The 23,822-nt window shown below is 30.9% G+C and overlaps 1 protein-coding gene across 1 annotated transcript in view; it reads right to left on the bottom strand.

Moving 5' to 3' along the window:
- The window catches only part of LOC129976434 (amiloride-sensitive sodium channel subunit beta-2-like), a 36,065-nt gene that overhangs the window by 2,137 nt on the left and 10,106 nt on the right, over positions 1-23,822 (bottom strand). The window contains exons 4-11 of the mRNA XM_056090001.1: positions 20,365-20,489; positions 13,992-14,101; positions 9,058-9,102; positions 8,525-8,706; positions 7,039-7,137; positions 6,864-6,957; positions 2,423-2,507; positions 437-499 (exon numbers count right to left, since the gene is read on the bottom strand). Coding sequence (XP_055945976.1) covers positions 437-499; positions 2,423-2,507; positions 6,864-6,957; positions 7,039-7,137; positions 8,525-8,706; positions 9,058-9,102; positions 13,992-14,101; positions 20,365-20,489 — 803 coding nt within the window. The remainder of the gene's footprint in view (positions 1-436; positions 500-2,422; positions 2,508-6,863; positions 6,958-7,038; positions 7,138-8,524; positions 8,707-9,057; positions 9,103-13,991; positions 14,102-20,364; positions 20,490-23,822) is intronic.

Here is a 23,822-nt window from a genome sequence, read left to right on the forward strand (position 1 = left end):
TTTTAACTTATTAATTTTAAAAAATGTTTCTTTAACTAAAAAAGTGTTTTGAAGTTTCTCTTATTCAGGATTTCTAAAAAAAAAAAAAAAAAAAAAAAAACTTAATATCTAATGCTAAGCATCCGCAATAACCTTTTTCATTCGTTCTCAATCCTAATTTATTAAGAAAGGTGTTATTAAAGCAATAGTTTTATTTCCTGCCTCCAAGATGTCCAGTGGCATCATAAATTTATAAAAGAGCTTGCGAGAAAGTTTTTGAGAGACCATTCCCACTGGTCAATACAAATAATCTGCAGATTATTTGTTTTATTTGGAATTTGAAAGATTAATTGCTTCGAACTGCTGAAAGTTTATATCACTTGTTTAGAATATTGAATTTCGTTGATTTTAAGTTTCTAATGAAATGGTAAAACAGTTTTTATAAATATATATTTACCTTTTCTGTCCTGAAATTTCATCAGGAATGACGTCCTCTACAGTGTATTGGTATTTCCTCTTCCTAAATAAAAGTAATAAAAGAAAATTATTTTGAAAAACTGCTTCTGATAATAGCAGTTATCATGAATATTTTAAGTTAATAAACATTTTTATTTATGTTTTAGGTAATTTGAAAAATTTAAAATATTTAAAATACAATTTATATTATATTTATTATCAAGTTTCTAAATTTTATCTCATATATATATATATATATATATATATATATATATATATATATTATATATATATATATATATATATATATATATATATATATATATATATATATATATATATATATATATATATATATATATATATATATATATATATATATATATATATATATATATATATATATATATATATACACTCATGTCCAAAATTAAGGTCACAAAAATGTTTTTCAAAGTGATTCTAAATGGCTACCAGTAAAATTTAAACAAATTATATTTTATATATTGTGAAGGACCAGTAACACGATATTAACCTCTGTTGTGATAAAAAATGTTGTTTAGCATTAGCTTTTGAGGAACTACCGAAACTAGACAGTTTAGGCATCTGGGATTTTTTCCTGCAATTTTGTGAATATTGCATTAAAACAAAATATTTAACATGTTTCCAGTGAGAATGAGTTCTCATAACAGTTTTGACGATTCCTTGAGATGCAGAGCCATTGGCAGGCTTGAAGCTGGGCAGTCTCAAGCGGAGGTGGCTCGATGGTTACAAGTAGCACCGAAAGTGGTATCCAGGTTGTGGAATGAATTCCAAACAAGTGGTACTGTAACCAGGAAGGCCGGCCAAGGCCATTCACAGAAGCAACTACGCCTGCACAGGATTGCAAAATTTCGTGGCAACACAGTGAATAGTTTTTCATTTTTCGCAGATTTTATGTTTGTTACCTTCATTTTGGACATGAGTGTGTATATATATATATATATATATATATAATAAAAAATAGAAACCATTGTAATTTAATACAAAATATCAATTAAGTATAAGAATTACCTAACTGAAATGCTAAATATATATATTCGTAAGTAAACTTTAATTGATTAATACCAAATAAAAACAAAACGAAAAAAAACCTCATTTTTTTGGTTTAAAATCCTTTGAAACATGTAGGAATGTCTTTTTGGTTAACACACAACGACACATTGCATATTTTGCACATTGTTCGTGTTTTATGCACGTTTTTTTTTTCATTTTTTTTTAACTTTACAGGAAAAAAATCGCAAAAAATAAAGCAGGGCACGAGCGTTAAAAATACGAAACCGTCTGGCAATATCCAAATTTGAAATATAAAATGTTTTCTGGCTTCAAATATAGATGGTCTTTCTACGAAGACAATAAACGAAACTCCCCTCCCGCGCCAACCACAAAATCTGCATCGCACCCTTCTCTGAAACATATTAAGTTATAGCTTTCTCACGGATACGAGAGGCGGCAAAAGAGAAGATAAGCGAACGAAGAAACAAATGTCCTAGATAGTTGGTGTCCCCAAATGAGAAAACCCACAAATAAACTAGTTTGGTTGGATCTTATATTAATTAGAAGCTTCAAAAGAATTATGATTTAAAACTTCATGGATATTGTAAAGAAGAACTAAAAAAAATTACACATTTCAGGCAAAAAATCGTGGTATTTTTAATATTAAATTAATACCAAACAAACAATATAAAATTGCTCGGGCTGCCATCTATTTATTAGAAACGAAACCAATTGAACTTTTCCCAACAATTTTTTTCAGTTTTAAATCCAATTTTTCTTTTACAGAAATTTTTAAAATTGGTGTTCTCTTTTGCGACCACCGTCACTGAATTCGTTTTAAGAAAATAAATAATCAAGTTTTTCAAAATGTTTAGATCATTTCGTAATATCCTTTTCAAGTTAAAATCACAATTCAAAAGACCATGTTGAAATTTTTTATAATGGAACTTACAAGCAACTTGGTCGACAGTTCGCCATGCAATTTTCAAGAAATTCATCATCTTGGTTAAGAAAGAATCTCACGTTTCCACAACCCACTGTAAAGATATACAAGATTGTAAAACATTAAACAGCAAAGTTTTATTAGTTTGTGACTTTTAAAAGCTGTAAAAATTCAGTGTGAAACGAAGTTACTGTATGTGACTACTTTAGGTATGAATGTTTTGAATAACATTCTAAAACAGTTATGTTTTCCAATATTTGAGTAAAAAGGATTGAAATAACATCTCTGAAAACCGTAACAAATAAGTGGCAATAGCTTTTAAAAATTGCAAAAAAGAGCTTTTTTAGGTTAAAAAGAGGTATAAAGCAGAAGCCTTCTAGTTTAGAGGTTTATTAAATGATTTGCTTAAAATTTTGCAGACAGGCATATATTATATAGGGTGGTTCATTAAAGTTCCACTTTGAAATGGTCATAGAAGGAAATCTACTGGACCAAATGTTATAAAACTTAGTAATTATTAAAAGAGGTCATGGGAATTTCTTTCCCGTAAAAAACAAGGAGAGAGACGGGTTCAAAAAACTCACCACCAGGGGAAAAATGGAGCCGTATGCGATTATGTTAAACAATATAAGGCATTAAGGCATCTTTTTCAAATGTGTTTAATCTTTTCTTAAACGTATTATAAAGCATGCCCAATGTGTATTAGCTCAAAAGTAGTGTTTACGGTGATACTCTAAACAATTTGGCGTAACTGAAAGATCCGATACACCGACATGTGTAACACATTTCAGGAACGATTAAACACATTTTAAATCGATGTCTTCATGTCCTATTTTGCATAAAGATATTGCTTACAGTTCCATTTCTGCCCTGGAAGTGAGATTTTTGAATCCCCTCCCCTTGTTTTTGACAGTAAAGAAATTCCCATGGCCTCTTTTAAACTATTACCATGTTTGATAGCATTTGGTACAGTAGTTTTCCTTTACTATATTTTATGACCATTTCAAAATGGAACTTTAATTATAACCACCCTATTTAATTCCTGAAATAAAAAATAAGCTGTATTTCCATACATTCTTTACATATTGGAGTTCGACTGATAAACAACACGAAAGTTCCAATTTTTTTCATTTCCTGAAGCGCTAAAGCAACTATAATATATTTCTAAATGGATAGATTACTCATTTTCTTCTTCGGAAACATAGTGAGAAATAACTATACCAATTTTGGACAAAAAATGTGCATTATATTTTAATTTATGAGGTTTTTCGGAAAAAAATATTCCATCATATTCTAAATTTGATAAAAAAAGCTTCTAAAGATATAAAATAGCATTAAAACTTATATAAATACAAATATGAAAATCATTACAACATCCCACAAAATAGACAGAGAAGCGAAATTAATTAAAGAGGATATTAAATAAAAAAAATTCATAAATTCGAAAAAAACACACACAAAAATGGTATATATATATATATATATATATATATATATATATATATATATATATATATATATATATATATATATATATATATATATATATATATATGGCATTTGCAATTTTGATTCAACCTGTACTTTAAATTTGTTATGGCATTTGAAACAATTACTCAAGACTGACAACAAAGGAATAGTAGCTGTATCCTAGATGTCACCAAATTATTAGACAATGACATTTGGACAACCGATTTCTAAACACTGTTTTAATGAGTGTAGAGGCATATTAAGAACTTTTCGTGTTTACTACATTTTAAATCATACTTTATTTAACTATATAAAATAAGAAATTGTATTTGAACTTTTTGATACTTATGTCTTTTACCGTTAGATCACAAACAAAATTTAACTTATGAGTGTCCTTGCGATTTTCAATTATTGGATTTGCACACATGTGACAGAAGTTCAAAACATTTACAGATTTGGTTCAAAATTTGAACAGATTTACCATTCAGATGATGAATCTTTGTACCAAATTTGACTGATCTACATTTTTGACTTTCTCGTTATACAAAGTATGGTAGAAATATTTTAATCGTTAAAAAATTAAATCAAATTAATTTTATTAAATTAATTAAAATTAATTAAATTATCATTATTTATGAATGTTGAATATTTTTAATGCTTTATGCATACTTTTGGTCTTCATAACTTTCTCAGGAACTGAATCTTAATTAAATTCTTTATTATTGATGTTAAATCTCATGATATCCTAATGAAATTGTAAACTTAACTTCCGAGTAATCAATGCTTTAATTGTGCGTTGTATTTTGAGTCCTAGACTTACTTTTTACACTGGCATACAACTTGCTCAGAAAATAAATACCATTTTCTGTCAACAACAAAAGAAATTCTAGTGATCAAACGATTATACGAAAGAACGGAAACAGTTTGAATTTCATTGTAAAAACAAAATCTATTGTTGGAAATTGTGTAACATAAGTACTTTAAAAATTATCAAAATTCGAGGAAAAAATCCATGACTTGAATCGATATCATTCAAACGGAAAATTTTTAAATTTAAAAATTATTAGAGAATTAGATTTTGTTTAATGTTATCGGTAATTAAAATGGAAAATGGGTAAATTTTTAATTAATCTAATTATCAAAAAAAGACACAAATTCGATTTTCTGATATTATTAACGGTTGCCAGAAATTAATTGCCAAATAACTCGCCAAGGATGACATTCAGTGAAAATGGGAAGGTCACTTAAAAAGTTAATATTTCATTACTATTATATGCCAGTTCTATACAAGGCGTTATCTAGAAAAATATCTTTTTTAAAGTGTATACTAGAAAGATTTGGGAAGACCACTCAGGCTAGTTTAGATTTAAATGAAAAATTATTAAACTTAAAGGGATGGAATATTCAATCAATCTAATATTGCAGATGAAATTTTTCAAAATTAAGATCATTTTCGTACCATAATATATTGTTACGAATCTGTAATGCTGCTTCCCAGCAAAGTTGGTTCCACCATGGGAAAGAATGTTTTACAGTCATCTGTATTGGACGGAGTCCGTGTGTCGCGTCGGGGGTCCCGGAGTTTGGCGACCATTTGACGACTCGGCGACGTCTTTGGCGCCAAAATAGATTATACCCGAAACATCAAGAATTTTCCCGAACCGTCCAGTAGGAACCGAGATACGCCTCGAACGTTCCTGATTGGTTGAGAGGCGTCTAGCCCCGCCCCCTGAGACCTATAAAAGGAGGCGGCCGCAGCTGCCAGGGTCGTCGTAGTCGGAACCGACAGTAAAGAACTTTCCTTCCAGAGATAAGCGGAGCAGCGACGGAGTGAAGCTAGTGCTGAACTAAGCTGTGTGCTACTGTCTGCAGTAGATTCTGTTATATGTTGCTGTTTATGCTGTTTTGTATGCTGCTGTGTATGCTTTGTTGTATGCTGCACGTCTCGGCTGAAGATAATCGTCTTCTGTGCTGTATATAGTTGTCGTCTTTGTGCTGCCCTGTGTGTCTTCGTGTAAATGAACGTCGTTGTTTTATTTTCTACTACCGCCTGGTGATTCAGCGTTCTTCACACCATATAACCCCCACTATCCAAACGAACCCCGGAAATTTCGTAACAATATTTTATAGGTAATAAAATTATAAATTATCTTATATTAGCAGGCACTATTTTCATAATTATTTCCCTTTGGTTTTTCCAGTGTTATTTATTTTCAATTAATTAAAAATCTGCAAATTTCATAAAATTCCAACCAAAATATACATTTACACCTAGAAATTCATGTTAAAATTAAATCTATGAAAGATTTTGTAGTTTTGTGTTTCACAGCCAGTCCTACTGAGTACTAAGAGAAAAATTTCTAATGACAGCTATCTTTATCAGAAATCAGTAGATGTTCCTTTTTATCTGAGCTTTTTTCATCTTTATTTTAATTTTATATTCTTTTTTATAATCAAATCTCCGAAAGGCGTCTTTTTCCACGTACATAAAATGACAGTTCTACATTACTAAAATTATAGTTGCATTTTAATCTGTAGCCTTAGTCGGTCAAAAAACTACATCCAAAATGTACTGGGTTTTCTTCTCTTTATTATGAAGCACAAAACACTCATGTGCGGGATTCTGCAATTCGAATTCTGAGTACTCGTGACTTTCACGAGTATGTGTCATGTCCACAATTTTATGCGAGAAAGTTTCGGGAAGACCTCTCTAGTTAGCTTTATCTTGTTTATTACAGAAATTCTAACTCAGCATATCCGTCTATAATGACCCGTCCTGAGGCACACTGAGTGACCAGACGCAGCGATAACACAGACGGGAACTATGGTTGAATATTCAAGGCCATCACCGGCCATAGTACAACCCTACGCGTATGAAACGAGACATCAATAGAGGGTATTCACTCCATATTATTTTTTTTATCCACCAGGATGGCGCCAATCAATCCCCATTCCGGAAATAAAATTTAGATAAGTTTACTTGTATTGCAGATTTCTTTTGGATTCATGAGCATAGTCTGTCGAGCCTCGCAAGCTTTTGTCATAGACATCTTGACACACAGTTCTTGACACATCTGAAACATACAGAATTTGAAATTATGTCTTTTGAATTCATTTTCATAAACTATTTTTAGATTGTTATTGAAAAGAATTACTTCTTTGGAACGCGGTCCAGTCCTGTTGTTTTTCTGCCAGAGTGCCTCGTAGTCTGTGCAGTTGGTTGGGAATGGGTGCGGTAAAAGCTTTTCTTCATTCTAAAATGGAATATAATTTAAAATGCTTGATAATCCGTTTGAAAATATATGTTAAACAACCTGTGACATATTAAATAAAGTTATTTATTTAATATGAAATATATTTCAGTTGAATTAAAAAAAAATATAACATGTTTTCTGTTTTTTTAAGGAGCTAAATAATTGAAAAATTTGAACCATTTTCGATTATCTTAAAATTTATCATCACTTTAAGAAAGTTCCTTTTTATTTAATAATTTAAACTTTTTGCGAAATCTAATAGACAATGCAAAATTTCAAAAAATGGATGATTAAAAAGTGAATTTTTATTCTATTTTTTTTTTTACTTTGATTCTTGGATATGATGAGAAGACATCAAGTTATTTAAATTATTTTTTTCCCTTTTTTAGTTAAGTTGTGACTTTTCTTTTACATAGTCCCTTCATTTTTTGAAACGATATTTATTTCATCACTCCTAACAAAGAAAATAACACAAGAATGGTAATATTTCCAGGATGGATTTTATTATAATAGCGCCCACATCTGTTCATTGAAATAGAAACAATCCTTTTGAATTAACCTTTTCTATAATGTTCACAATCAGAATTTCAAAGGAATTTTTCTAGAGAATTTCATGCTTGATTGAAGTTCAAACTCTGCTAATAATAAAAATGAATGTATGCTAGTTGGAGATATACAAGTTTGACTTACAGCTTAGAAAATTTACATACACAAATATATATGTTTTGGTAAATGCATTTCCGAAAGATTTTCTGAAAATTTCATTTAACTTTCAAATAATTAAAAAAAGTATGTAAAAAAAGTATGACTGTAGAAATTTTATATGGTTTATATTTTTTTAATAAATTGTTTTTTCAAAGATACCATTTTTATAAGTTTGTAAGTATTTCCTAAATTTCGCAATTTTTAAAAAAAAATACATTTCTTTCCTAAATTTTAACAGCAGATTGCATTTTTGTCCTGAAATAAATTTGAATATTGTTTTCCTAAATATATATAATTACGTGATTTCCTTCAATGTAACAAATTGTAAGCAATGTTTAATATGTACAATGCTTTCAAACAATAAAATTATAGTACAGTGATAGTTAGAGGATACATAAACTGGGTAGTTACGTTATTATTAATGCTGTGATGACATAAGAGCTGTTTCCATTAAAAAGATTCATATATATAATAAATAGATCTTACTCAAGGCAGTTAAAAATAATGCCAATGTTTAGCAGTTTGATTATTTCATGGACTACTAAATGATTTTACTTTAATTTAACGTAGCAAATATCTATGTCGAAGCCGCTAATCGCCAAAGGAGACTAATGAATATATATTATTCACTTTTTCCGTGTTATCAAAATAGCAAGATAAGAAAACTTGATGTTGTATTCACCATTTTCAGGTATATGTTGTATTCGTGCCCAGGTTTCAATTGCTTTCCAAGGACAAAAGGGTTGACAGGTACAAAAGGAGAGTGCAAGAAAATAGCTGCTTGATTCTGTAGCCATGGAAAAAGCAATTCTTTTCTATCTACTTTGATGACAAAATGGTGAATTTGCACAATTGATAGCGGAGCTAAAAGAAAAAATATATTATATTTGTTACGATAAATATTATAAATTGTCGATTATATATAAATAGTAATAATTATTAAAAATGAAAAATAAGGTTAGTGATAATTACTCCTTAACGCCGATAAGTTTAGTGGTAATTTTTCATGTTAACAATAAGATAAGTGGTAATTATACATGATTAACAATAAGGTTAGTGGTAATTATTCATGATCAACAATAAGGATAGTGGTAATTATTCATAGTCCTCAGTAATTTTATATAATCACCGGATTAGTTCTTCAAAATTTAATGCACCAATACTTTTGCAGCCACCGTAATTTGTACAAAAAGAGTGAATTCAATAAAAACTTACTTTGTTCTTTAAGACTGAAACGTAGAGGATCATGAGAATTTCCATCTGAAAAATAAATACATTTTGTTGTACTTATCTTGGAAAATAGTAATATATATTCAATTAGCATATACGTCAACGCTCTTTATTATTTCAAGTTTATAACGATGGAATTTCATATTCACTTCTCATTCATCCATTAACTTCTCTGCATAGCAGAGCTCTGAAATTTTATAAAAAATGCCAACACAATACATAAAAAAATTTTCATTCTTTAATTATAAACTAAAATATGAATTTAATTAAATATTAGTTTTATGCAGATGGCGTCATCTGGTGAAGAATATGAAATACATTAAATTTGTTTATGTAATATTAAATAATTATGAAATTTATTTTGAGTCCTTATTAATCAACGGTGAAAGTTCCAAAACTCGCCAAATGTATCACCAAAACCTTATTGGCATTTCAGCCCTATGAACGATCATTGTTTGGTTGCCAAAGGTAGCACCAAACCCAAATTGGCATTGCAACCTTATGAGCCCGCATTTTATTTGAACATTTTGCTTGGTTACCAAATGTTGTAACAAAACCGAGTTGGCATTTCAACCGTAAGAGTGCGCATTTTGTTTGGTTGTTTATTGTTTGTTTTCAGCGATTAAATTATCGCCAAGTAATCGCCAATCTTACACCGTTATTTAATAAATACCTAATACTGTAATCTAAAAAGTAGAAATAATAAAAACCGAATTTTAAGCATGATTTTCTTAGCGTTATAAAAAGAAAGAATAATAATTTTTTTATCGAAAAGGAACTAATATTATCAGGAAATTTAGGCACAAAGAGTATCATTTGAAGATATCATGGGCACTTCTTAAATGTTAAAGCATCTTCTAAAAGTAATTCAGGCTCTAAATTATTTAATATATTTCTATTAGAATGTCTCATTGTTTCTTTTTTTTTTTTGTTTTGAGAATCATAATTTATATAAAAAATTAGTTAAGGTAAGAAATTAAGTTCAATCTAATGTAAAGATAAATTTCATATAGCGAACCTTTGGTTTGCCATTGTTCCATCTTACTGCTCATAATGTTATTGCATTCACGGGAATTTCAAAACTAGTTGATTTTATTTGTAACATATTGTTACGAACCTGCGATGCGGCTTCCCAGCATAGTGGGTTCCATAGGAGGCCCCAGAGCTTGGCGACCATTTGGCTACTTTGGCGCCAAAATAGATTATACCCGAAACATCGAGAATTTTCCCGATCCGTCCAGCAGGAACGGAGATACGCCTCGAACGTTCCTGATCGGTTGAGAGACTTCTAGCCCCGCCTCCTGAGACCTATAAAAGGAAGCAGCCGAAGCTGCCGGGCAGTCGTGAACCGGGACGGTGAATTGAGAAGAAGTCGGAAGTGGCAGAGCAGAACAGAGTAGTCGTGACCCAGGAGTGGTGAGTCGAGTCGTGAACCGGGACGGTGAATTGAGAAGAAGTCGGAAGCGGCAGAGCAGAGCAGAGTAGAGTGGCAGTATCAGTCGTCGTCGTCGACCAGTGGAGTCGAAGAGTAGTCGGAAGCAACGGTGAAGAGTTCGTCTTCCAGGGACTAGCGGACCAGCGACGGAGTAGAGCTGCTGTGTATACTGTTGTATGCTGCACGTCTCGGCTGAAGATAATTGTGTGCTGTATATAGTTGTCGTCTTTGTGTTGTCCTGTGTGTCTTCGTGTAAATAAACGTCGTTGTTTTATTTTCTACTGCCGCCTGGTGATTGTGCCTTCTTTACACCATACAACTCCCACTATCCAAACGAACCCCCGGAAATTTCGGAACAATATTTTAATTTCAAGAATTTTGAACTTCTTTTACCCAATTCATCATGATTTTCCAATTTTTTTATTTAATTTTTGTAAATCAAAGTACTTGCTCAGAAGTTTGATATTAGTATTGTTGAAACACCACACTTAATTCTGAAGAAAGAACGATATTATCCTCATTTTTAAGGTTCTATATTTCGAAACATTCTGTAAAATTACAAACCTCATTCAGAAAAGGTGTTTCCCAATGGTCTTGAACAGAAGGAAGACAAAATTACATTTAGAGGAATAGATACCGTAATTTATTACTTTAAAAATAATCAATTCTCGGAATCAACCCAAGAAACACTTGTCAAATTGAGAAAATGCTTTTTCTCATCGCACTGGGTCCAGCTAAAAAACATTCCTTGTTGTCCAACACCCAATCAGCAATTATATTTAGAATCGCTGGGCTTATCAATTGTTTTAAAATTTTGAACTTGCATTGCAAATAGCAAAAATAACAATGCAAATGGCCTCCTTTGACGAACAAGGCATGCTTATTTCAATGATCACTCCACATTCAGTTAAATACGATGATTCGGATTTTACTTCCAGAATAATCCCCTTATTTTAAATCAAATATAACAGCTTTAACATTCATTGCCAGGAACCACTGAAAATTATGTGAGAAAATGGTCAGTCTGTACTGATACCTACTGATCAGTCAGTTGGTTCTATGTACATATTTCTCCAAATGATGACGTAGTTTATTGTGAAGCTTTAGAAATAATCTGTTGATTCTTCTAAATAGTAGAATATAATGACCTCGAAGGTGATTATTTGATATCCGATGAATTGAGTACAAATGTCATTGATGTTGTAAGCTTGAAGATTCTTGATATTGGAAAATACATTAGCTAGATTGATAGTAACATCGTAAATTCTGTCAGTGAGACGCATTCTCTTTTAATAATGAATGGTTTTTTCATTTTATGGAAGTGCAAAAAAATTATTTCCTGGATATGCCTAGAGCAGATTTGTTATTAAGGTATATCAGAATGTCTGTAAATTTCTAACTTTTCTATCTTTCTTAATTATTTTCATATTTCATATTTTAACATTTCTAAAACTTTGTTAAAACACAAGAATGAATTGATGTGTGAATCAAAGATTTTGATTAGGGTATTTGTAATATCAGAAGCTTTAAGGTGTACGTACACACTTGAAGATTTTTAAAAAACATTTTAACTTTAAAAGTCCAGTTTTTTCATAGTAGGTCATTAATATATGTTTAAACTCATTTCAGTGAGAAAAAACCATATTACACTAATTATTAATTAATTAATTAATATTTAATGAGCTAATTAGTCAACTTTTTGAAACATAATATCTTAAATTCTAATTTGCACAGACACATAATTCTAATTGGAAATGATGCCTAATATTAATCTTCATGTTGTCTGCCTCAATCAAGTTATAAAAATGTATAGTTTTTTTTAAACAATTTTTTCATCAACGATGAATAGAAAAAGCGAGTTTTTTTCTGTCATTTTAACTTTTAAATAGCTATTAAAAATTTATTTCTATAAATATAACTTTGATTGAGGCATAAAACATCCACTATTTTATACAGATTATTTTGATATATAAATAGATGTATTTGGTTCATTTCTTGTTGAGGTATGATTGTTTGAATGAAGCAACATAGTGGAAAAATATCATTCTTCATAAAATGAGTTTTATAAACACCGTAACTAGAGTTTTTAATGAAAGCACCTCAAGAAAAATAATTATAACTCGAGATATATTCCGAATATGGACAACGTTTTAGTATCGTTTGAAAGCTAAAGGATCAGAAAACATTATTAAGCAATAAAAAATATTCGATATTTTGAAGGATTTTCGAAGTTTCAAGTGTGTACATACACCTTAATTAAATATAAGCAGCCTTCAAAAAGAAATGAGCAGGAGGCCCAGAAACTAAAACTATTATTTGTATATCCGAAGTTTTGGCACTGGCTGTAGAGGCACTTGTCCCACTACGACACAAGGCGATGGATGGTTGTCTCGTAAAATTCCTGGGACTGCCTTGTGAACCAGTTCCGAATGTACTGCTTTACGTCGACATCCAAGGTGAGTCGAATGCCCCTCGGAACATTTTTATAGGACCAAAAATTCCGTAATAACAGGGAAAGAGGTGTGGATTGTATTGAGGATGACCGAGGATCTCTCACTTCTGCATGAGTGCCTTGATTTATTGTCTGTTTGAGGCCTTGCATAGCCGTACAGCAGAATGAACCCACGGTTGAACTGGCTTGGTCATTGCGAATTGATCGGCTGTCGAAGGGTGTTCAAGGTTTGAAACAAACACTGTGCATTCACAGTTGTCCCATGCTGCAGGAAGTCTAGCAGAAGGGGACTGTCTTAGTTAAAGAAGAGGGCCAACATAACCCTTCCTGCGCTTGTGAGAATGGCATTGGATTTTTTGGTTGGTGATGACCCTGGATACTACCACTGGAGACGAGTAACGAATACACCAACCAGCTGTAGAAGGTCATCCGTAATTCAGTTTGGTGTTCCATATCGTGTATCATCACCTAGAGACAACCGTCCTTCCCTGAAGCGTCTGTGCCATGCTTTAACCCTTATAAGAGACATGCAGTGTTCACATTGCAATTGTTACATTCTTCGATGGATGTCAGTTCCCTACACTCATAAAGTACGATTAGAAAACGAAAAACAAATCATTGCTTTTCTATTTAAGGCTCCATTTTACTGTTTCGTGGTCATTCGGTTACACTGCGAATGACAGCGTTGGATGATTGACGCGTTCTTCTGCTGTGACGCGGGCTGTCTACTTCTGAAATATTATTGTACCACGTTTTGTTACACACGCAAAGATATTACAATTCTGTCAGCGGATTGGACACTCCAGATTCCTGCTCGTTTCTTTTTGAGCGCTCCTTATATATAGAGGTACAGTATATATTTGTTTCAAGTGTAAAATATTGAGATACATGTATGTTTCGAGAGTTAAAACATTAAGCGATATAACAAAAGTACCTATCTCTCGGTACTTTAAAAGAAATAACCCATAAGGAAGCTTATTTGGATAATAAAATGTGCAATCTATTTAATTTATTTTGAGCTAAAATACTTACCAAGCTTCTTTTCAAAAGCCTTTTCATCGCTTGAAATATGAAGATTGTCAGAATAACACCTTGAATACAGATGTGCTTCGTAATCATACACGTATGTAGTCTTCCACTTCCTAAACGAAGAATTCCAAACAAGCGATTGGAAAATGGAAGAGATAAAATTTTTTTAAACATTATACGTTTCTTTATTACTTTTATTATGTGTAATAATTCCATCGTGTGCTTGATTACATAAATCAGTGTCTAGAAAAGTGCTATTTTACTTGTCTTATATGTTTTTCTTCAATTTTTTTACTCTCAACAATTTCAGCTTTTGTGTGAAAAAGTTGAAGTAGTACAGATTGCAACAAAGCTAGCAAAACTGAAAAAAAAATATTTTTCAGTTTTAAAGAAGTAGCATGGAAAAGTAAAAAAATTTTGAAAATAATAATAAAAAAAACAATTGATGCACTAATTTATGAAATGTATTCTTTATATCGAATATGATTTAGAAATTTAGATTAATGCATCATTTTGAATCAACATTTGGAAATTTTTCAAAACACATCTCGTAATATTGCAGCATAATCACATGAAACTGGAAACATTATATACATGTGTGTGTGCGTGTGCGTGTGTGTGTGTGTGTGCACGCGCGCGCGCGTGTGTGTGTGTAATGATATTTTAAATTTAATTTAAACTTAATTAATTTCCTAATTTTTATCTTAATTTAGCCCATATTAACTTCATTCTAAAATATTCTTTTATATCCTGATCCCATTCCACTTTTTTTATTTAATTAATGCAACAGAAAGCTCCGTAAAAATGTTTTCGTCACGTTCCGAGTGAAGGGATAAAATAATGCTGATATAAAAAAATTCTTTTAAAAGATCTCTATAATTCCCTTACCTAAATTCGGCACGTGGAGGAAATCCCTAACTAAATCTCACAGTATAAATTCACAGAGTTAAAATTTTCTTCATCCTTTTCTCATTTCTTTTGTGTTTTACTGTGTGATGTGTTTCGTCGCTTCTGCTTGTACATAAATCATGTCTTTCGGGATGAAATAAAACGAAGTTCCAAAAATTGAAAGTGTCTCCCGGTGTTCGGCCACGATTCTGCTTCAAAAATTATGGTTACACACACACACACATTACAAAGTGTGAGTAAAATGACCCAGAAATGCTTTTACTATGAGTATAACTCAAACAGCAATTATGAGCAAACATTCTGGCAGCATATAATGAATCACAGCTGATAATGAATCACAGCTGATAATGAATCACAGCTGATAATGAATCACAGCTGATAATGAATCACAGCTGATAATGAATCACAGCTGATAATGAATCACAGCTGATAATGAATCACAGCTAATAATGAATCACAGCTGATAATGAATCACAGCTGATAATGAATCACAGCTGATAATGAATCACAGCTGATAATGAATCACAGCTGATAATGAATCACAGCTGATAATGAATCACAGCTGATAATGAATCACAGCTAATAATGAATCACAGCTGATAATGAATCACAGCTGATAATGAATCACAGCTGATAATGAATCACAGCTGATAATGAATCACAGCTGATAATGAATCACAGCTGATAATGAATCACAGCTGATAATGAATCACAGCTGATAATGAATCACAGCTGATAATGAATCACAGCTGATAATGAATCACAGCTGATAATGAATCACATCTGATAATGAATCACAGCTGATAATGAATCACAGCTAATAATGAATCACAGCTGATAATGAATCAATCACAGCTGATAATGAATCACAGCTGATAATGAATCACAGCTGATAATGAATCACAGCTGATAATGAATCACAGCTGATAATGAATCACAGCTGATAATGAATCACAGCTGATAATGAATCACAGCTGATAATGAATCACAGCTGATAATGAATCACAGCTGCTTGTACTACTTACCAACAGTTATGCTAAAAAAATGTGCAAAATGAAATTCAAAAAAATGGCCCATATCTAAAATTGCAGATGACAAAGAGCAGTTTGAAAAGCGAAAATTAAGTGACCTTTTGGTGAATAGTTATTTTTCCTCTCTTTTTAACACATGTTGTGAATTCAATTTTGAAAATTTAGAACAAAAAAAAAATAAAATAAATGCATTTTAAGTGATTTTTTCTTAGTATTAAAGTATACCAAGCATCTTTTTGTATTAAATCGAAAACGCTGCAAAACATTTTAATTGACATTCTATTTATTGACACAAAAACACTTTTTCTGGAATTTTCCGCCAGATTTCTGTGTAATGGAATTTAATGTCTCATCATGTAGGCAATAAATTCCATTTTCAGACAAAAGTATATGGCATATTAAAAAATTTTCATTAAAATAAATTTCAGTAAATTTAAAATTAGTATTATTATTAGTATTTTAAAAATACATTTTCAAAAGTAAAATCGAGGAAAACATATCTTTCGTTCTACTATAATTACGGAAGAGTCCAGCAAGAAAGTTTCATTTATCGAAATCTACAGATATTAATCGAAATCTTTCGGTTGATATTAAAAAAATAACGTATTTTTTGGATTCCTACAAATGTTATTTGCGTAAGGGAAAGTCTTCATATTTATTTTCGCAACAACTTCAGGTTTTCTAACGCGAAATCTGATTTTTTTTGTTTTTGTTTTATTAAATGCTTTTTTACATGCAGAACCTCCATATAAGAAATGATATGTAATTTGATTTAAAATAACCGCAAAAATTCTTGGTATATAAAGCCTGATTTATAAAGACTGTATGATTCCACGTTTCATTATATTGCTTTAGATTTTAAAATTTAAAAAAAAAATATTTCGATAACTTAAATATTTATAAAATATCAGAATTATTTTTAAAGTAGCTGAGAAATTATGATTAGACGGTTATGTAGAAATTACTTTTCCAATGTAATATAATTTTTATGATGAAGGTTTAAAGAAAAATGGAGAAAAATTAAAATGAAATCTACGATTGCAAATGTCAAGTTATCTTGTGAGAACATTATTATTTCTAAGTCAATTTTTGTCTTAATTAATTTAAGTCATTAACTTAAACCGGTTTGAAACAATCACGAGACTTCTCTCTCTCTCTCTCTCTCTCTCTGTATATATATATATATATATATATATATATATATATATATATATATATATATATTATTTGCAATCGTAGATTGCATTCTTTAATTTTATGCAAAAGTTTCATTCTTTAATGCAGCATTGCATTCAATTATTTTTTATTTGTAAGTATTTCAAACTAAAAAACTAGCATATGTTGCTTTCTATTATTATTTTTAAAGATGACTCCATATTAAACATTAATGTTACCATTCCAAAATCTATTATTTTACTTGATTCTTTCAGTATTTACAATTACATACTTTCACAAAATTTTATCAGATCTGGCACTCCGTCTTAACCTATGACAAAAAAGTAGCACTAAACAAATACGCCAAATCGAAAAAAAAAATGCATTTTGTATCTGAACTAATAAATGTTTAAAAATAATGTTGAACGGGACCCATTGCCATTCATTCAAATTATTATATACAAAGAATCTATAAACAAAAAAAAATGAATTATATTACTTATGTATTAATACCACAGGTTGTGAGTCCCTGCTCTATTTGATTAAATTACAGTTTTTTTTTTTTTTTTTTGAAAATTATAAGTGATCAAATATTGGGTTGGCAACTAAGTAATTGCGGATTTCACACATAGATGGCTTCAGTTGAATTTTTAGGTTTGCAGACGTAGTACAAATGTAAAACACATTTTGTTATTTGATAGTTGGCAATTCAGCTGTCAATCGGTAAAAAAAGTTTTTTGATCGGTTGCGTAGTTTTCGTTTGGCGTTCGTTGAAAAATGGAAAATCAAAAGGAACATTTTCGTCATATTTTGTTTTTTTTATTTCCGCAAAGGAAAAACGCATCGCAAGCTCATAAAAAGTTATGTGCTGTTTATGGTGACGAAGCCTTAAAAGAACGGCAGTGTCAAAATTGGGTTGCCAAATTTCGTTCTGGGGATTTTTTACTCAAAGATGAAAAACGCTCTGGTCGTCCAGTTGAAGTTGATGACGACCTAATCAAAGCAATAATCGGTTCGGATCGTCACAGTACAACACGTAGGACTTTTTGTTTCGATCTTTACAAAACTCCTTGAATGGTAAAAATTTAAATAATGATGATGATGTCAAATCGTATCTGATTCAGTTTTTTGCTAATAAAAATGAGAAGTTTTATGAACGTGGGGTTATGATGCTAGCTGAAAGATGGCAAAAGGTCATTAATCAAAATGGGCAATACATTACAGAATAAAGTTATTTAGTTCCATGAAAATATTGTTTTTGATTTTCTAAGAAAAATCAGCAATTACTTAGTTGCCAACCCAATAATTATTTACATCATTGTGATAATTTTTTTATTCACAGCATTGATAATAAATCACTGAAATTTAAATGGCAAAAATTTAAAAATTGATTTTCTTTTGTTGTGATCAAATGATTCTTTAACTTGATAATAAGACAAAAAGGGAACTACATGGCTTCTCACTTTTCTAATAATAAAGAAAAATGTGCCTGAGTGCTGGCACTCTGCAAAAAAGAAACCGTTTCAGTTTCTGTTACTTAATTTGGCACAGATATACCTTGGTGGCCGAAAATGCGCAACTCGTAGCAATTTTTTTTCTAAATTATTATTAGAATTTTACTTTATTCGAAATAAAATAAAATGTTCGTTTGTTTCGCCATAGATCCTGAAAATATTTATTATAGTTTAAAATTAAAAAAAAATCATTTTAATGATTCGAATTCAACGTCATTGCCGCTTTTTTTATTCTTTCTATAGTGTGTCTCGTTTCTGAATTTTTAAAATATTCTTTTGCATGATTTTTAATTCATAGTTGTACTGAAATTCAAGCTATTTCATTGTTCCATCAAATTCTTAGTTTTTAAATTTTTTTACAATTTTTGTAACCTAAAGGAAGAAATAGCTGAAATATTTTTTAAAGTATTCACTGAAACTGGTAAAGTATTCACTGGAACACTAAAAGGGAAATGCGGTCTCACAGACGCCACGCAAAGAAATAACGTAAATATTTTTAAAAGTATCCATGGAAACTGGTTGAAAAAATGCTCATGTTTTAAAAGTCGTGAAACAGGAAGCTACGGGGTCTATCTATTCTATTGTACTAAAAATAGAATAGTTGTCCATCCTTAACGGTCTGAGATACCGTATCTCTCCAGTTATGGATTAATACTATGTGATTTATATAAGAAAATTTAAACATGAATTTACAATATTGAGAATATTATAAGAGATCAATATTCCCGATGAACCACTTGGTTGCTAAAGGCTACTAATATGACGTGCGGTCTGTGAGACCACTAGTGATGGATTTTCGGTAACCCCTATTCTATTTTTAGCTCAATTAAATGGGTTGACCCTATAGCTTCCTGTTTTGTGACCTTCAATACACGTGCACTTTTTCAACCGATTTCAGCAGATGCTTTTTGAAATAATTCAGTTATATCTTCGAGCGCGGTCTCTAAGACCGCATTTCCCTGTCAGTGTCCCATTGATAAACAAGGTTTAGCAGATGGAGCTAAAACTTGGGCCCCGAAATATCATCCAGTTTAATGATCCTATTATGAAGTAGTATTACAGAATCTTTTAAATGAAGCAGAAAGTGATTTTAGTGATAAGGATAATTGTACAGAAGAGTTTTTCGATGAAAGTTCGCATTCATCCGATTTTGATATGTATGTTCAAACATAATTAATTTTTCTAGTGATAATGTAATTTGAAAAATATATTAAATATATTAATATACCAAGAGATATATATATACAGAATTTATAGATTGATTCTTATACTAGTTCTTAACCTATATTTTTAAAATGCCCTAGAAAACCGTGCTATGAAAGTCTCACAAGCCGATAATGAAAGCGCCAATTTTACATTTTGTCATTTTTTTTTTTATTTTTCATATAAATGTTGAATTTTACACTATATTGTCTTCTATATACATTCATATACTGTAAAAATAAATATGATTTAAAAAGTAAAAAGTAATATGCCTTTTCAAGAATATTATTTATTGTAACATGTAATTTGAGAAGAAAACGTATGTTCCAACGCATTTTCATTTTTCAATGGTAATATATTTTGAAAAATTTCTAAAACATATCTATATATCAAGAAAAATATCTGCAAAACATATTGGCAATTTTTCATACTAATACATTCATTAGAAAATTTGATGTGAGTGAAAGTGAAATGCGGTCTCGTAGACTGAGCCTCCCCAGTTAAGTCCTAAAATTTCCCCTCCCCAGTTAAGGGTTAAAAACAAACAAATAAATGACTTCCTACTGCCAGGGAAGACCAGAAGGAAGAGAGTTATTCTGAATTCCATGAAACAGCATTTCTTGGATATATTCTGCAGTTTTGCAGCTCAGGTAACCTGATTGAATAGTGTGATAGCCAAGAATTGGAATCTAGAAAAAAAAAAAAAAGATAAATGCAGAATCGTATGTACTTAAATAAACACAAGTTTACCATTTGATTTAAACACGTAATATTCTTAACTAAGGCTTAATCATCTAGGGTAATTTAATGAATGCAAAATATATATACCTATTCATACAAAAAAGAACTTATGAAAATTGAACGATGCGTGAAGTAAAAGAAAACCAGCGGAGGTGGTCTCGCCGAAATTTCTTGTATAGTCTCTAATAAATGTACTTATGTCTTACAAATCGTAAGCCGTTGGAGAGCAGTAATGACGAAAAAGATTATAAGAGTACATTCTTTTTTTATTGATTACTTGGCTGCGGTTAATACATAAGTACTTGAAACGAGCATTTGTATTTTAGACCGATTGAAACATGTACTCTTTGTATGCTTCATTTTTATAATTTTCACATATACTCTTTGTATGTTTCATATATATAATTTGCACATATACTCTTTGTATGCTTCATATATATAATTTGCCATATACTCTTTGTATGCTTCATATATATAATTTGCACATATGCTCTTTGTATGCTTCATATATATAATTTGCCCATATACTCTTTGTATGCTTCATATATATAATTTGCACATATACTCTTTGTATGCTTCATATATATAATTTGCCCATATACTCTTTGTATACTTCATATATATAATTTGCACATATGCTCTTTGTATGCTTCATATATATAATTTGCCCATATACTCTTTGTATGCTTCATATATATAATTTGCACATATGCTGTTTGTATGCTTCATATATATAATATGCATATATACTCTTTGTATGCTTCATATATATAATTTGCCCATATACTCTTTGTATGCTTCATATATATAATTTGCACATATACCGTTTGTATACGAGAAGTTAAAAATTAGGAACATTCTATTGATTTAAGAAATGCATAATGTGCATATGTTTGAAAACTGATAGCTCAAAATCAACTTTTGAAAATGCAATCAACTGGAACGCCTACAACAAAATACGTTTTTTTTTAGGGGGAGGGGAAGGGATGGGGACGTTTTCTAGAAACACATTTTTCATATCTCGATATGTATAGATAAAAATTTCTTTACTGTAAACATAAGAAATCTTATACTATATTATTTACAAACATTATTATTACATATTCTTACGTGGTAGTATATATATAAAAGTATAATTATAATGTTAAAGCAAAATTAAAAGGATGAAAAATAGAAATATTTTTTAGATTTTCACGTTGCATGTTATTCAACATTTTTAATAACTGTTTACTTGGAATATATTAAAGGCTAAATGAGTTATTCATTGTGTAACTATTGAAGTTTATATTTGGGAGATACTTTGTAACAATTTTTTTTTTTTTACTTTCTCATATAGGAAATGTACCAAGGGAAAAAAAACTTAAATTCGATTCTTGTGCACTTATGTATTAACCGCACGCCAAAAACTAATCATTAAAAAATCAACTAAGATAACAACTCGATAGACTCTTAAAAATTCCAGATTCTCGCCAAACATCAGAAATTCGCATCTATTGTCAGATAAATTATAAATTTGATTTTCGAGTACTTGTGTATTGACCGCATATCAGAAATTAATCGTTAAAAATCAACAAAGATGACATGATAGACTCAGTAGAAATCCTAAATTCACGCCAAACATCAGTATTTCGTATCTATTTTTATGAACCTCTAATTTTGCTTCCCAGTGCGAATAGTTTCATCATATGAAAGACCTTTTTACAATCATCTGTATTGGATACTGTCAGATGTCGAGCCAGTGGTAACAGAGCTTGGCGACCATTTGGTGACAAAATTGATAATGCTGGAAACCGAGAATTTTGTCGTTCCGTTCATTAGGAACCGAGATACGCCTGATTGGTCTAGAAGATTCTAGGCCCACCTCCCGGGAACTATAAAAGGCCGGCACTCTCAAGCTGTAGTGTGTCGTCGAGACGGTCGTCGTGAATTGTAGTCGGAGTCGCCGACAAGTAACGAGTCTTCAAGACGATAGCGAAGAAACAGCGGAGTGCCAACGTTGTGTTTAGCGAGTGTTGAGCTGAGCTGAGAGCATCGAATCCTGTTGTCTGCTGTGGAAGCAGCGTCGTATTTTTTGTGTAGTAAGCAGATGCGAGAAATAGCGGGTCGGTAGCTAAAGTGAGAAGAGACAGTGAGAAGTTCAGCCGTTGGAGAGACCGCGAAGTGAAGCTCCGAGGATCCCCTCTCCTGCTGGATTCTGTCTGGCCGCTTCGTGTGCTGTGGACGATTACTACTTGTAGGCTACTATCGCAATTGGTATACTGCTGTGTGCTGTCCAGTGTTCGTCTCTGCTGTAAATATTTATAGTCTATGTACTCGTCATCTTTGTATTCGTGTCTTCGTGTAAATAAACGTCGCTTTTTTCTACTGAGGCCTGCTGATTGTGTTTTCACACCCACTATCTAGCGAACAAGGTGGAGGAAATCAGCAACACTATTAATATATAAATTATAAACACGACTTTCTGGTACTATTAATCATAAGTAAGAATTTTATCTTTGAAATCAATAAAGGCGACATTACAGTTTCTGTAAAAATTCTAGATTCATGCCAAACATCACTATGTCTGCCCGTCTCTTGCTCGCCAATGTCTTGGAACGTGTTCTCTGCCTTTCCCAAGTTCCACAAATTTTTTTGGAAGAAGATGCATAATACCCTTAACAGAGAGTACATTTAGAAAATTTGAGAATACCTCTCCCCCCCCCGCAACCGATTCTCTGATCTACTTATTTGTGGTTAAGAATTTAAGCATTATTGAATCAATTCGACCTGCTATTAGGAACCAAAGATTCTTATATTGTTTTATAATGAAAAATAAATAATTATTTCTATTTATTGAATTTCACACTCTATATAATATTTACTTACAAATTTTTCTCTATTATTTACAATTCAAATACCCTCGGTGATTCAAATGATTATCGCTGAGCGAACTAAATTTTTATTATTGAGTTCCTTATCATCCTGTGCGTTCATCTTTCATTATTCTGCAACTTTTGAATTTTTAGAACAACACTCCCCAGTATTTAAATAGAATTGGCGATAGAAAAATCAGGCATAATAATTGTTTATTTTCAAAATCTAAGAGAAATTTCAAGAACTTTCCATGGTTTCGCAATTTCATTTTTAAAATGATATAATTCCATAGGGAAAATTGAAATCATTTAGGTTCAAATAAATATGGTACAAAATTAAAACAATATTTACAGCTCGAGATTTAATGTGTGTTTTGATACGCAATTTAAAAAAAAATTAAAACATAATTTTTAAAAATTTTAAAACAT

Source organism: Argiope bruennichi, chromosome 7 (genome assembly GCF_947563725.1).
Source record: "Argiope bruennichi chromosome 7, qqArgBrue1.1, whole genome shotgun sequence".
NCBI classification, from domain to species: Eukaryota; Metazoa; Arthropoda; class Arachnida; order Araneae; family Araneidae; genus Argiope; species Argiope bruennichi.